Raw genomic sequence first — 16,497 nt, 5'->3', positions numbered from 1 at the left:
TGTACAGCTTGCTCCAGGTCTCTGCCTGTCTCTCTCCCTTTCTCTCACACGTAACACACATTGTTACCTTAGGTGATCGAACAAATCTTTGGAAAAAACATAAAGGAAATGGGAAGAACCTTCGAGTTTGTCAAAATCTACAGAACCTCTTCTGCTGCTAAGATCTTTAAAAATGCCCTCAGGACAGTCTTCAGAGCTTGGATCACACAGAGGAAGGCATCTCGTGACCCCAGCAGGGGAGGGGTAATCAGCACATGGGGGTAGGGGCTGCCCAACCAGCCTCCCACCCCAAAGCCCAACCTGCCAGGGTGTGGGGCTCTGTGTGGGGGTCCACCCCTCTGCGCCATGCTTCTTCATCTTCTGTAACAAAGATGCTGGCCTCTTATATTCTCCATGGCTTCCTACTTCTCCTTTGATCTGTCTACCCTAGAATCTCCTGTCCTGCTCTATCTTGCTCCTAAAGACGCCAGCCTCATGTTTGGAAAGGTGACAGGCCTTACCAAAGCACCGAGGCTGAACTCCAGGCATGTCTGACTCTGATTTAAGCTGCCTATCAATAGGTCATTCCACTGTAAACGTGAAATCTTTTTTAAACAATTATTTCTTTAAAAAAAAATTTTTTTTTTTTTTTTAAATCTGACTGCCCTGGGTCTTAGTTGTAGCATGTGGGATCTAGTTCCCTGACCAGGAATCACACCTAGGCCCTCTGTATTGGGAGCCTGGACCCTTAGCCACTGGCCCACCAGGGAAGTCTCATAAGCATGAAATCTTAACAATACCTACCACTCTTCAAGCACGTGGTGTGTTAAATGCCTTATCTTCATTTTCTTGTAATCCTCACCACAGTTCCATGAGTAGACCCAGTTATCTCCATTTCATAGTGGAGGTTCCCAGAGATAAGGGAACTTGCCTGAGGTTGTATGGCAAGCAGATGGAGGAGCCAGAGTGGAAACCATGGGTGAAGGTCAGGAGCCCACTATGCTCTCTCTTGCTAGAGTGTAACAGACTAATGAGACGTGAAGTCAGTGTGAGGACCACTAGACCAGGGCTTACTTTCTGGATGTTAATGAACGGTAAAGTTGGGAGGCAGAGACATGCAAATTATACCTCAGGGAAGTATCATTGCACATCACACTTATCAGATAGGCAAACATTTCAAAGTCTGAATATAGGAGGTACTAAAGGAGGAGGTAGGGAGATGGTGAATCTCAGAAATTGTTAGAGAGAGTGCAAATTAACATCTTTGGAGAGCAGTTGCCCCTTATAACCTAGCCATCCTCCTTCCAGGGATGAGTGAGGCTTGTACACTCATGTACATGATATGAGTGGAGATGTTCCTTGCAGCATCTTTATTTTTTCAATTTTTTAGCCCATACTTTGCAGCATGTAGAATCTTAGTTCCCTAACCAGAGATTGAATCTGTGCCGCCTGCAATGGGAGTGCAGATTATTAACCACTGGACCACCAGGGAAGTCCCATAGCAGCACTTTTTTTTAAAGAAATATTTTATTTTTATTTATTTTGACTCTACCATGTGACTTGCGGGATCTTAGTTCCCCGACTAGGTATCAAACCCAGGCCTTGAACAGGGAAAGTGCAGAGTCCTAACTACTGGACAACCAGGGAATTCCCCAGCAGCATTCTCATAATAAGGAAAATGTGGTAGAAAGGGCCCAAGTCAGATGCGAGAAAGCCAGTCAAGAAATGAATGCTCAGTCTTCATAGGAGGTGATGGAGGCAGATAAGACACTGCTCTGGTTGGAGGTGAGGCAGGCAGCAAGAGCTCCCTGGGGAGTTAGAGATGCTATCTGATGGCTACGTGGAGATGTCAAGTAGAAGCCGGAAATACAAGCCTGCAGTTCAAAAGAGAGGCCCGGGCTGGGAATGTGAGTGGGGAGTTACCAGCAAGAGGTGGTATTTGAAGCCACAATCCTGTTAATTTTTTATGTCTTACAAATAAAAGAGCTGAAGCAAATATGACAATGTTGACATCTGTTAATTCTGGGTGGTAGACACAGGGATGTTTGCAGTACTATTCTTTGTACTTTTTAGTGTGCTTGAACTTCTATAATAAAATTAATTAATAAAGAGTATAGAAAACCACAAGGTACCAAACTGCTTAACAGTTCTGTCATGCGTGCCTCAGACCTCGGGAGTAGGTGCTGGTAGTGAGTCAGGGAGCCATGTTCAAATCCCCCCCGCCACCAGCCTAAGCTAGGTGACCAAGGTTGACCCTGTCACTCCGGGCCTCTGTTTTCCCAGTGGGGTAAGAAGCTGGCCCGTGACTTCTCAGGGTTCTCCCAGCGCTGACCATGTCGATTCAAGCTGGTGGCCTCTGGGGTCCCTGCCTGCTTTTGTCCACCCACATCTTATGTCTAGTCCTATAGAGGAAGCCAGAAATACTCAATAAGACAGCCTCGTAGGCGGAAGGTCAACTCGGACTCCAAACAGATACAAACTGCTGCCAGGGAAGTCAGAAAAAAAAAGATAATGCCCCATGGTCCGCATGCCCTGAGATCCAAAAGGAATTAGGCTGAGCTTAAAAGTTGGGAATGCAGAGACTAAAACTCTCCACAATATTTACTGCTGATGAATGCACCCCACAGAGCCTGAAATAAATGGGTGAGCGGCTGAACCAGTTGTAATAGACACAGATAAGAATAATAGTAATAGTGAAATAATGATAATACTTGTGTCAGATTCTGAATTAAGGGCTGAATATACATTTCCTCATTTCAGTCTCGCAGTGAGAGTGCCCTGGGGTTATGATTTTCATGAGCTACACTTTTGCCGATGACGGAACTGGAGCTCAGAGAGGTTAAGCAACTTGCCCCAAATCAGGCAGCGGGAATTCCCTGGTGGCACAGTGGATAAGAATTTGCCGGCCGATGCAGGGGGATACCGGTTCGATCCCTCGTCTGGGAAAATCCCACATGCCGAGGAGCATACAAAACCTGTGTACCACAACTACTGAGCCTGTGCTCCATGAAAAGAGAAGCTACCACAATGAGTGGCTGGCACACCGCAACAAAGGGTAGCCCTCACTCACCACAACTAGCAAAAGCCTGCACAAAGCAACCAAGACCCAGCCCAGCCAAAAAATTAAATAAGTAAACACAAATTATTTTTTAAAAATCATACAGCAAAGGAAGAGAACCAGGATCAGGGCCCAGGGAGCATGACTCCAGATCACAAGCTCTGGCCCGCTCTCAGTGAGCGACGAGGCCCTTTAAGTCTATTCAACAAGAGCCAGAAAAGGCAGCCCACATGTAACTCTATGAATTGAGTCATTTACTCACCATCAGCTCATAGATATTCATCAAACACCCACTGCGTGAGCAGCGCTCAGTGTGCCTGGCCACACGGAGGCCGAGATACGTAAGCACGGCATCTGTTCGTGAGAAGCCTGTGGTCCGGAGAGAGGTCAGTCTACAAACCAACATAATAAAACCTGTAGGTAGCTTCAGGCTGCCCCTGGGGAGACGCCCATGTCCAGAGGGGCCCTGTATGGGGAAGCGTGGTGACCTGAGAGGGGTGTGCAGTGACAGCGCAGCATCTTCATCGACCATCAGCACCAAGGCCCACCCTCTACTCCCCCAGTCCCTGAGTCCCAGAACTTCCGGCAGAAACTGCTGGGTGCAGGACAGCAGGTGTCTAGCTAGGACTTCTCAAGCGGTATTAGTGGTAAAGAACCCACCTGCCGATGCAGGAGGTGTAAGAGACGCAGGCTCAATCCTTGGGTGGGGAAGACCCCCTGGAGGAGGACGTGGCACCCCGCTCCAGTATGCTTGCCTGGGGAATCCCAAGGGCAGAGCAGCCTGGCGGGCTACGGTCCATGGGGTCCCAAAGAGTCAGACACGACTGTCTGAGCACACACAGCTTTGACGTTCACGGAAGGGGGAGAAGACGATGACCCTGTCATTTTAGGCTAACAGGTGGTATGTTAGCTTCTTCTGTGGAAAAATCCATTATCTTGTTCTGAGAAAACAACTTTCCCATTCGTATGGAGAGGCCAACAGTGGAGGGGGAGATATTTAGGGCTCAATGGTGGCCACAGAAGGACTACTTGGGCAGGCCTGCTTCTCTACAGAGAAGTTCTTACCTCAGGATCCCTGGAGGGTGGGGGAGGGGGCCCTGCAGTGGGATTCAGGAGATCCACAAATCCTTGGAACTTGTGAGGGAAAATGTATTTGTGCATTTTTAGGAGGCTGAGATTTATGCTGATTTGTGAAATTTGTGGTGATTAGGGGGCTTCCCAGGTGGCATTAGTGGTAAAGAACCCACCTGCCAGTGCAGGAGATGTGAGATGCAGGTTCAGTATTCTTGCCTGGAGAATCCCATGGACAGAGGAGCCTGGTGCACTATGGTCCACAGGATCACAAAGATGGGACACGTCTGAAGCAACTGAGCACGCATGCAGGTTCTGGCTAGAACTTTCATCAGACGTTCAAAGCGCCTCTGGAATCCCCCCAAAAGGCTAAAGATCACATCTCTGAAGAAATACAGGCATCCCTCAGTATCCCGGTGGGTGCCAGATCCACAGATGGTGAAATCCTGGGGATCCGTGGGAGAGGGTAAGTTACATTCCGCCTTCAGCAGCCTCAGGTTCCACCGCTGCGGGAATGGAGAAGGAGTTGTATCTATTTTCTAAGTGCAGATTTAAGTTATGCCCTCCAGTCGTGCCATGTTCCAGGGGTGGTATGTGTGTTCTTGCTTTCCTGTTGCCCTGCAGAGATCAGGAGCTGAGACCCAGAAGATGGCCCAAAGGGCAGAGGGGCCTCTGGATGTGCGTCCCTAGGGCCTAGGGGCCTCCATGTAACAGGATCTCGACAGCCTAGGTGCAGTCACGGGCACTCTCCTGCCCGATGGTACACATGGCTGTTTCAATCCACACAGCCCAGAAACTGGGAAACAGTGTCATGCTTGGTGATTGGATTTTGATACTATCATTTAGTTGGGGCCTTAAGCAACACTGCAGTGTCAGTCATCCAAGGAAGAAGCAACTCCTGGCTCAAGAGTAAGCAGAGAGGAGAGGTGGCTTAGATAGGGGGAAGGGAAGTCCTTTCGTTTTTCTGGGTTCACTTAGTTGGACCAGACCCTCTAAGGCATTCGTATCTGCTACAGGGGACACCCAAGAGTGGGGGGCGGGGGAGAAGGTGGGCCTGTGAAGAGATGGGCGGGGACTGAGCAGGAAAGCCAAGCATGAGGAGACAGATCCAGCCTCTGGACTCGAAGCGCAGCCCTGCCCAGCCGTGGGTTTCCTGGGATGAGATGGCCTCCTGACCTTCTGCGCCATTAGCTCTGCTTTTACTCGCCCCCTGGCGCCACAGTGTCCAGACAGTGCTGGCCCTTGGAAGGTGCTGAATGAATGAATGGGCCTGGATTCCCTGCTAGGGGCTGTGAACTCCTTTTGGGCAGCGGCCACCTGGGGATCACTGCAATGTGGCCCCTACCTACCCCTCCCCAGTGCCCCGATGACCATGGGCTGCTCACTAGCTCTCAGCTCAAACATGGCTCCATGGGTCAGACTGTGGCCCCAGTGATCCTTGTGGAGGAGGAATGGAGACCCCACTAACCTACAAGTAAGAGGAACTACCTTCCCTGGTTGTGGCCAGAACGGCTCCTTAGCCTTTCAGGATGAGGAGGAGGGGGCAAGACCAGAGGAGGCTAGTCCTGGGCCCCTACTAATGTTTAGTGGGCAGCGCAAGAATATAAGCGGGGGTCCACGCACTACCAGGTGAAAACATTTGAAAGGTATAATCAAATACATCAAACACATTCTATTCCCCAATCTTAACAAAGAGCTTCATCGCAACCTAGAAGGCAGGGGTGCCGGGAGATCTGCCCTGTGGCCCCCAGCCCCAATCTGTGGCCCATCTCCCTCCTCTCCCCACCCCAGCTCCTTCCCTCCACACCCCTGCAGGCACCAGCCCACACATTCAAACTCTGCCTGTACCCCCAGCAAACAGCCACCCTTGGCCATCCCTCAGGCTCCAGGGACACACACTGGCTACAGATCTGCCCATGGAAGTCTGGGGAGAACTGAGCAAATCCTTAGAAGGAAGCAGGCCTTGGGGTGATAGAAAATTCCAGAATCCAGGGCGCTCCAGGTGCAGTCTAGAAAGAGAGGTTATAGGCTCTGGGTGGGCACTTGCTCATGACTTTGGGGGGCGGTGAGTAAGGGGGCCGAGGTCTTGGGGGGAACCATCTAAAGCCAGGGTCCAGGTAGAGGCCCCCACCTTCCCATGGTAAGGGCTTCTACAGTCAACCAGGGGGCAGAGAATGAGACCTGGGCCAGGGTAGGAACAGCCCCTGTGAAAGAGGGAGCAGAAAGAGCAGGTAATGGACTTCTCTGGTCGTCCCATGGTATAGAATCTGCCTGCCAATGCAGTGGACCTGGGTTCGATCCCAGATCCAGGAAGATCCCACATGTTGTGGGGCAAATAAGCCCGGGTTCTACAGCCATTGAGCCGGTGCTCTGCCAACAAGAGAACCCACTGCAATGAGAAGCCCCCGCTCCACAACTAGAGAGTAGCCCCTCCTCTCTGCAACGAGAGAAAGTTCACACAGCAATGAAGACCCAGCACAGCCAAAACTAAAAATAAATAAAATTTTAAGAGAGAAATGGCAAGTAATAGCACATGAAGGATCTGGAGAAGAGACATAGGTAACTCCATATGTGACTGCGATTTGAGCCTGAGTCTGTCTCCCTGACACCTTGGCAGGTGGGCAGGTACAGCCACCTGCACTCCCTGTGAAAAGCTGCCTAGATGACTGCACGGCTCACCTTCTCCTGTGCCAACCCCCAGCCCATGGCTGGGCCGTGTGCAGGGCGTCTGGCCCCAGGGAGAGGTGGGGTGAGCCCAGGCCTACACCCACATGGCTATAAATAAGGAGCCTCTGGCGACTGCTCATCAGCCTCCCTTCCCCAGCTGTGACCACGCCGGAGCCTCTCAGCCGCTTGGACCATGGACTCCGGGGAATGCACCTGCATGTCTGGTGAGTAAGGATGCCCGCCCTGGGATTCTGTGACCTCTCACCAGTTCCCTACAAAGAGGCTGCAGGACTGGGGTCAATGCTTCTCTTCTTCTAATTAGAGGCACCAATGGGGCTTGTCTCAGACTGGCCACCTCTGGGGCAGCACCCGCTCTCTGCTGGATACCAGCTTGATTTACTAGAATTAATAACCTGGCTTAGGAATGACCATCAGGGGACCTAGGGGCAAGCCTCTGAGGGCAGCCACCGGGGCAGAAGGGAAAGAGCTCTGGCCCAGGGCAATCTGCTTTTGCTTTATTGCTTCCATCCACTCCTGATACTTATTTTCAAGCCTCAGTTTCTTCATCTGAAAACCAGGGTTACTCATTCCCAGCTGCGCACCTTCCAGGGTGGCTGTGAAAGTGCTAAAATCATGAAGCTTTTGCAGATGTCAGGGGAGTTATTAGAAGCATATGTGAACTCCTGAGTCTGAAAACTGCTTAATTCCACGGAGGCATGTTGGCCTGGAGAAGCAAGGTTGGGGTTCAGAGCCACCTTGGGTTTTGTGACCTTCAGAAATGGTATCAAGAAATCTCACAAGCTTCCCTGGTCTGTCCCCAAAATTTGTCCAAAAGTTTACAGAAGCTTCCAGTATCTTGATACTCAAAGCAGTAAGTAAGATGATTTTTTTAAATATAGATGTTTTAATGATATGGAAACAAGTAGCAGCTGTGGCTCTTGCTTTGGGCTTGTTTATAGTCTTTGCTCTTCCTCCTACCCATTTAGGATTTCATCTTGCCTGATACCTTGAAAATGTGAGGATGGTACTAAGGGCTTTGACAGCCCCCAGAGGACCTTGGACAGTGTTAGTCGCTCAGTTGTGTCCAGCTCTTTGCAACCCCATGGACTGTAGCCTGTCAGGCTCCTCTGTCCATGGGATTCTCCAGGGAGGAATGCTGGAGTGGTCACCATTCCCTTCTCCAGGGATCTTCCAAACTTAGGAATCAAACCCAAGTCTCCTGCATTGCTGGCAGATTCATTACCGTCTGAGCCACCAGGGAAGCCCATTGGCCTAACCTGCTGCTGCTGCCGCCAAGTCGCTTCAGTTGTGTCCGACTCTGTGCGACCCCATAGACAGCAGCCCATCAGGCTCCCTGTCCCTGGGATTCTTCAGTCCAAGAACACTGGAGTGGGTTGCCATTTCCTTCTCCAATGCATGAAAGTGAAAAGTGAAAGTGAGGTCGCTCAGTCGTGCCCGACTCTTAGCGACCCCATGGACTGCAGCCCACCAGGCTCCTCTGTCCATGGGATTTTCCAGGCAAGGGTACTGGAGTGGGGTGCCATTGCCTTCTCCATTGGCCTAACCTAGTTGTTCTCAAACCTGATGGTACATCAGAATCATCTGGGTTGCTTTTGAAAAATACTGACTCCCTTTCCCCACCCAGACCTATGAATCAGAATGCATCTTAATGAGTACCCCTGGGGATGCTGATGTAGCCTCCCAGTTTCCGACCATGCACTGTGACTGGGAACCACTAGATGGTCTTCACCCCTGGGGTAATTCTCAGCAGCCTCTTCACACTCTCGTCCAGCCTCTGCCCAAGGGCACCCCAGGCGCCCGGCACCACGATGGCCTGCAGCAAGCCTGTGTGCCCCCTCCACCTTGACACTCATGTCTGTGGCTCTGCCTTTTCTTTTTAGGAGGAACCTGCGCCTGTGGAGACAACTGCAAATGCACAACTTGCAGCTGTAAAACGTGTCGAAAAAGTGAGTCTGGGGCCCACGGGCACTGCTGGCTGGGAGCTGGGAGAGTCTGTTTCTGCCATCCACCACTCCCCAGCCATGGCAGGATGGAGGGGTCCCTGGGTGCCTTTTTCCCATTTGGGAGAGATCTGAAATGAAAGCTGAGTCCCCTGGACTGCAGCCCACCTGAGGCATCCATTCCAGGGGTTTGGAGAGGAAGATGGCTGAGAGAAGGTTCCAGCCAGCCCAGTAGTGAAGGGGAAAGAATACCAGCCTGGTGTTATGGATCGGCCACTGTCCAATGGTCTCAGGCCAACCCTTTCCCCTCCCTGGCCTCTGATGGACTGTGGGTGACCCCTGAAGTTCCTTCCAGCTCTAAACATCCCACCACTTCCTGTCCCAGTTTTTTTTTTTTTTTTTCCGGCTTATGTGGATCAGAGCCTGTGTGTGACATGCTCTTATTTTTCTACTTCCTGCTAAGTGGTGCAGGGGGAAGAGGTCAGACAAGGGTGATGACCCAAAGTTCATCTTGTCCGTCTCCTGTCCCTTTCAGGCTGCTGTCCTTGCTGCCCTCCGGGCTGTGCCAAGTGTGCCCGGGGCTGCATCTGCAAAGGGGCGTCAGACAAATGCAGCTGCTGCCCCTGAAATGCATCCGTCGTGCTGGTGACGAGGCCCAGGAAGCATGTGTACAGCACATTAGCCAAGGAGTTTGAATGATTGTACAATAGGTTGTGCTTTTTATATATTTGCCCACGTTGGGTGTTGGTGACATTCACAGAAAGTGTTTGGAGCAATAAAGTTTTCACTCGTGGTTGTCTGATGACTCAGAGCAATGTTTTACCCTAACTCAGGAGGACCACGAAGGGCTAGCCCCATGCAGATATGGCAGTCACCAGCCTGGACCCATTCAGCAGATGGCTGCTCACGCTGAGATCCTGCCACACCTCCTGAGGGTTTCCTCCTTCAGCATGAGCTTGCGTGATGCATGCACAGGGCAGGCCACCCCTGGTAACAGCCCTCAACCAATCACAAACAGGACATGGTGGATTAATACCTCCAGCATCTTTACAATTACAATGGGACAAATCTGAGTCATGTTCTATACTGGCCCCCAACAGAAGTCCTCAGCAGCCCTGAACTTCAGTAGCCCACGGAGGTAACCTGCTCATTAACATCCTCCTCATTGGCTTTCTTCCTCTGTGCCTCATTTCTCCATTCTCCTGCCAGGGCCTCCTGGGATCCCCACCCAAAGAAACTGCTTGTACAGCATACACTTTGGGGGAAACCCAATCTTAGCCAGCCTCTCCTGGAATAGTGGAATAGTGTTGACCCCAAATGCTTTGTATGAATGGAGCTATTTAAGGGACTTTAGCATTGAACCATTGGAGAAGGAAATGGCAACCCACTCCAGTGTTCTTGCCTGGAGAATCCCAGGGATGAGGGAGCCTGGTGGGCTGCTGTCTGTGGGGTTGCACAGAGTCGGACATGACTGAAGCGACTTAGCAGCAGCAGCAGCAGCATTGAACCAGCAGTGAGCACGTAAGAAATCTGTGCAGAGCTGAAGAAGATAGATCCCCATGGCCAAAGCACTGAGGGCATTAGCAGTGTAGTGGTCTGGATCCACCTTTAGCGCAGGGTGACTGGGCAGATATGGACTTTAACGTTGCGTGATGTTCCTGCATTTCACAGAGGTCAATGTGAAGAGACTGAGGCTATATCTCCCCCACCCCCTTCCCAGATTGCTGACACATGTATCAGAGCTTTCACTCCACCAGCACAATCCAATTAAGTTTAATGATAATGAGTCCTGCCACTTTGTACACTTAAATGCACCAGCCCCCATGCTGAGCTGTGCACACATGTGCTCTTCATTTAATCCCTACAGTGGCCTTCCACATGGCCTTCCACATTGTGGGTATGTGGAAGAATCTTTGATTTTTTTTTTTTCACACACACACACACACACACACACACACACACACACACACACACACACCCTGGGAGACTTGACAAATGTTTTCTCTTATAAACTCTCTCCCAAGTGTTTTTTCCATTCAAGAAAGAAAAGCAGGTAGATGAAAAAATTAAAAATTTAAACAACCAAAAAATAAAGTGACAAAAGAAAAACTGGATGAAACAGAAGGGGTTATAGAAAATAAGGGAGACAAAGCAAAAACGTCACACACACCTCCACCATGGTGGCACTGCCCAAGACAGCCAAGACTCGTGACTACTTCTTTTTTCTGATTCACTGAGCCTAGCACCATACCTGGGACCCCTTAGAGCAGGGGTCAAAAACACCCATAAAAATTCACTAACATCAATGAACCTTATTCTCCCTAAAAATACTCATATGTGGGTACGACCTCAGGCAATCTTACTTATGATGTTAGGGAGTTCATAGCCCCCAAAGCCATCTCTGGACCCCCAGGAAATCCAGATTAAGAATCTATGGTTCATGACAGGGATGGGCTGGGATGAACTGGGAGACTGGGACGGACATGTATACATTACCATGTGTAAAATAGATAGTGGGAAGCTGTTGTAAACGCATGGGGAGCTCAGCTCAGTGCTCTGTGATGACCTAGAGGGGTAGGATGGAGTGGGGTGGGAGGAGGTCCAAGAGGGAGGGGATATATGTGTACATATAGCTGCTTCACTTTGTTGGACAGCAGAGACTAACACTTCATTGTAAAGCAACTTTACAATTAAAAAAATTAAAAAAAAAAAGAATCTATGGTCCACGTGATCTGTTACTTAAAAGAAGGCACTCTAATAATAGATTAAAATACTGAGCCCAGTACCACCTATGCATTACTTCAGTTAATCGTCACAACATGATTCCACGAGGTCAGTACTGTTATCAACCCCATTTTACAGGGGAGGAAACCAAGGAATATAGAGGTTAAATGACTTGCCCGAGACCCCCTGGCTAGTTGTGTAGAATTGAGATTTGAACCCAGGTCTGACAGACCCCAAAGCCATGTCCTGAGAGCATGTGCAGGTGCGGCAAACAGCTTCCGGGCTGAAGTCCCCTACGCTGGCCCTGGGGAGGAAGTGGGATGAGTTCACACTCTCCCATCTCACCATCCTCAACAGAGCAGAAGGTAAACTCACGGCTGGGGAGGGTGTTCGTCCATGCTGCCAAGGGCCTGAGACCCGAGCAGCCATCTGCACCACTGGCCTAGGTCAAGGTGACCCAGAAGCAGGAGCAGGAAAGAATGAAGCGTTCTCCAAGGGTGTCCTGTGGGGCTGGGCTCAGCCAGCAAAACAAGGAGCAGGCCTTACTGTGTGCTTCCTGGCGCTGGGTGTTTTCATAAGCCACACTGTCATCCTCTCTGTTTGGAAATTATCTGGGGCCTGCCTGCGAAGACTCCCCGTCCGCCCATGAATTGAGCTTTATTTAATTTTTTTTAGTTTTTCCTTGATGTGATTTCATATTTTTAATATAAATTTATTTATTTTAATTGGAGGCTAATTACTTTACAATATTCTATTGGTTTTGCCATACATTGACATGAATCCACCACAGGTGTACATGTGTTCCCCATCCTGAAACCCCCTTCCACCTCCCTCTCCATTCCATCCCTCTGGGTCATCCCAGTGTATCAGCCCTGAGCATCCTGTATCCTGCATCGAACCTGGACTGGTGATTCATTTCACATATGATATTATACATGTTTCAATGCCTTTCTCCCAAATCACCCCACCCTAGCCCTCTCCCAGTGTCCAAAAGACTGTTCTATACATCTCTGTCTCTTTTGCTGTCTTGCATACAGGGTTATCGTTACCATCTTTCCAAATTCCATATATATGTGTTAGTATACTGTATTGGTGTTTTTCTTTCTGGCTTACTTCACTCTGTATAATAGGCTCCAGTTTCATCCACCTCATTAGAACTGATTCAAATGTATTCTTTTTAATGGCTGAGTAATACTCCATTGTGTATATGTACCACAGCTTTCTTATCCATTCATCTGCTGATGGACATCTAGGTTGCTTCCATGTCCTGGCTATTATAAACAGTGCTGCGATGAATATTGGGGTACACTTGTCTCTTTCAATTCTGGTTTCCTTGGTGTGTATGCCCAGCAGTGGGATTGCTGGGTCATAAGGCAGTTCTATTTCCAGTTTTTAAGGAATCTCCACACTGTTCTCCATAGTGGCTGTACTAGTTTGCATTCCCATCAACAGTGTAAGAGGGCTCCCTTTTCTCCACACCCTCTCCAGCATTTATTGCTTGTAGACTTTTGGATAGCAGCCATTCTGACTGACGTGAAATGGTACCTCATTGTGGTTTTGATTTGCATTTCTCTGATAATGAGTGATGTTGAGCATCTTTTCATGTGTTTGTTAGCCATCTGTATGTCTTCTCTGGAGAAATGTCTGTTTAGTTCTTTGGCCCATTTTTTTCATTGGGTCGTTTATTTTTCTGGAATTGAGCTGCAGGAGTTGCTTGTATATTTTTTAGATTAATTCTTTGTTAGTTGCTTCATTTGCTATTATTTTCTCCCATTGTGAAGGCTGTCTTTTCACCTTGCTTATAGTTTCCTTTGTTGTGCAAAAGCTTTTAAGTTTAATTAGTTCCCATTTGTTTATTTTTGCTTTTATTTCCAATATTCTGGGAGGTGGGTCATAGAAGATCCTGCTGTGATTTATATCGGAGAGTGTTTTGCCTATGTTCTCCTCTAGGAGTTTTATAATTTCTGATCTTACGTTTAGATCTTTAATCCATTTTGAGTTTATTTTTGTGTATGGTGTTAGAAAGTGTTCTGGGGGGGTGGTCCTAAGATGGCAAAGGAATAGGATGGGGAGACCACTTTCTCCCCCACAAATTCATCAAAAGAACATTTAAACACTGAGTAAATTCCACAAAACAACTTCTGAATGCCGGCAGAGGACATCAGGCATCCAGAAAAGCAGCCCATTGTCTTCGAAAGGAGGTAGGAAAAAATATAAAAGACAAAAAAAGAGACAAAAGAGGTAGGGACGGAGCTCCATCCTGGGAAGGGAGTCTTAAAAAAAGAGAAGTTTCCCAACACCAGGAAACACTCTCACTGCCGAGTCTGTGGTGAGCCTTGGAAGCACAGACGGCAACATGACAGGGGGGAAAAATAAATAAATAATTAAACCCCACAGATTACGAGCCCAGTGGTAACTCCCCCAGCAGAGAAGCAGCGCAGACACCTGCACCTGTCACTAGCAAGCGGGGGCTGGGGAGGGAGGCGCGGGCTGCATTGCTTAGAGTAAGGATCTGGCCTGAATGCCCCGAGGGCAATCTGAGCAAACTAACTGGGGCTAGCAAACCAAACTGCAGGATAGCTACCACGCGAAAAGCTCTAACATAAGACACCGCCAGGACCGCGCACAGAACAAAGGACTGAACAGAACTAGCCGACTGCAGACCATCCCCCTCCAGTGACAGGCAGCCAGAGCAGGAAGGGGGCAATCACAGCCCCAGAGAGATATTATCTACCAGGCTTCTTTGCTAACTAAGACTTTTTGGGGTTCTGGACAGTCATCATCTGCCTGAGAATGTGCGCCAGTTGTATACCCAGAAAACCTAGTGGCAGGGACAGGGGAGGCGATGAGTTGCAGCGACCACGGTCACCAAACATCTCATCACCTGAGCTGCTCCGACCTGGGAAGGGCACAAAATGCAGGCCCAACCAAGTCTGTGCCTCTGAGGACTACCCACATGCCTGAACCTGAGCGGCTTAGACCTGGGAGGTGCATGCAGCCCAGGGCCGGCCTTGGACGGTTCCCGGAGGAGCAGCCTAGAGCCTGAGCAGTGTGGGCAGGGAGGGCACACGCGCCGTGAGCAGGGGCAGGCCCAGTGTGGCTGAGGCACTGTGAGCACACGCCAGTGCTATTTGTTTGCAGCATCCCTCCCTCCCCACAGTGCGACTGAACAAGTGAGCCTAAAAAGTGTCCACCACCGCCCCCTTTGTGTCAGGGCAGAAATCAGACACCGAAGAGACCAGCAAAAAGAAGCAGCTAAAACAGAGGGAACCGCCTTGGAAGTGACAGGTGCAATAGATTAAAACCCTGTCATTGGTACCGACTACATAGGAAGGGGCCTACAGATCTTGAGAAATATAAGCCGGACCAAGGAACTATCCGAAAATGAACTGACCCCACAATACCCACAACAACACCAGAGAAAGTCCTAGATATATTTTTACTATTTTTATGATCATTCTCTTTTTTTAAAAAATTTTTAAGTCCTCTATTATTCCTCTTGGGCTTCCCTGGTGGCTCAGACGGTAAAGCGTCTGCCTGCAATGCGGGACACCTGGGTTCAATTCCTGGGTCGGGAAGATCCCCTGGAGAAGGAAATGGCAATCCTCTCCAGCACTCTTGCCTGGAAAAATCCCATGGATGGAGGAGCCTGATAGGCTACAGTCCATGGGGTAGCAAAGAGTCGGACACAACTGAGCGACTTCACTTTCACTTTCGTTACTCCTCTAATTTTCACTTTTATAACCTACTATTACTTTGGGGAAAAAAAAGACCTATTTTTTAAAGCAAACTTCATATATATATTTTAAAATAATTTTTGTGACTTTTTTTCTTTCTTTTCTTCTTTTCTTTAATATTATATTTTTGAAATTCCAAACTCTACTCTAGATTTTTAATCTTTGCTTTTTGGTATTTGTTATCAATTTTGTACCTTTAAGAACCCAATCTTCAGTACCCATTTTTACTTGGGAGCGAGATTACTGGCTTGACTGCTCTCTCCCGCTTTGGACTCTCCATTTTCTCCACCAGGTCGCCTCTGTCTCCTGCCTACCCACTCTCTTCTCTACCCAACTCTGTGAATCTCTGTGTGTTCCAGATGGTGGAGAACACTTAGGGAACTGAATACTAGCTGGATCTGTCTCGCTCCTTTTGATTCCCCACTTTATCCTCCTAGCCACCTCTGTCTCCTTCCTCCCTCTTCTCTTCTCTGTATAACTCCATGAACATATCTGAGTGGTCCAGTTGTGGAGTGCACATAAGGAAGTGATTACTGGCTAGCTTGCTCTCTGCTCTATTGATTCCACCTCATCTCATTCGGGTCACCTCTAACTCCCTCTTTCCTCTTATCTTCTCCATGTAACTCTTTGAACCTCTCTGGGTGTCCCTCACTGTGGAGAAACTTTTCATCTTTAACCTAGAAGTTTTATCAACAGTGCTGTATAGAAGGAGAAGTCTTGAGACTACTGTAAAAATAAGACTGAAAACCAGAAGCAGGAGGCTTAAGTCCAAATCCTGAGAACACCAGAGAACTCCTAACTCCAGGGAACATTAATTGACAGGAGCTCATCAAACACCTCCATACCTACACTGAAACCAAGCACCACCCAAGGGCCAACAAGTTCCAGAGCAAGACATAGCACACAAATTCTCCAGCAACACAGGAACACAGCCCTGAGCTCCAATATACAGGCTGCCCAAGGTCACTCCAAAACCATTGACATCTCATAACTCATTACTGAACACTTCATTGCACTCCAGAGAGAAGAAATCCAGCTCCACCCACCAGAACACCAACACAAGCTTCCCTAACCAGGAAACCTTGACAAGCCACCCATACAATCCCACCCACAGTGAGGAGACTCCACAATCAAGAGAACTCCACAAACTGCCAGAATACAGAAAGGCCAAATCAAACTCAGCAATATAAACAAGATGAAGAGACAGAGAAATACCCAGCAGGTAAAGGAACAGGATAAATGCCCACCAAACCAAACAAAAGAGGCAGAGATAGGGAGTCTACCTGATAAAGAATTCCGA

At 48.8% G+C, this 16,497-nt stretch overlaps 2 protein-coding genes across 2 annotated transcripts in view; one reads left to right on the top strand and one right to left on the bottom strand.

Annotated features, from left to right (window-relative positions):
• BBS2 (Bardet-Biedl syndrome 2) overlaps positions 1-16,497 on the bottom strand; it is a 107,339-nt gene that overhangs the window by 62,543 nt on the left and 28,299 nt on the right. The window lies entirely within an intron of this gene.
• Positions 6,969-9,363, top strand: MT4 (metallothionein 4). Its single transcript, XM_068992325.1, has 3 exons — positions 6,969-6,999; positions 8,677-8,742; positions 9,272-9,363. The coding sequence occupies exons 1-3, from the start codon at positions 6,969-6,971 to the stop codon at positions 9,361-9,363; spliced, it is 189 nt and encodes a 62-aa protein (XP_068848426.1).

This window comes from Capricornis sumatraensis, chromosome 20, assembly GCF_032405125.1.
Source record: "Capricornis sumatraensis isolate serow.1 chromosome 20, serow.2, whole genome shotgun sequence".
Lineage (NCBI taxonomy): Eukaryota > Metazoa > Chordata > Mammalia > Artiodactyla > Bovidae > Capricornis > Capricornis sumatraensis.
The sequence above is the reverse complement of the archived record's forward strand: the minus strand, read 5'-3'. Positions and strand labels throughout refer to the sequence as shown.

Bases quoted from the DNA above. Each gene is read 5' to 3' on its own strand.
- MT4 (XM_068992325.1), top strand. From the start codon at position 6,969: ATGGACTCCGGGGAATGCACCTGCATGTCTG. The intron at 7,000-8,676 runs GTGAGTAAGGAT...TTTTCTTTTTAG, and splicing joins GGAATGCACCTGCATGTCTG to GAGGAACCTGCGCCTGTGGA. The intron at 8,743-9,271 runs GTGAGTCTGGGG...TGTCCCTTTCAG, and splicing joins CTGTAAAACGTGTCGAAAAA to GCTGCTGTCCTTGCTGCCCT.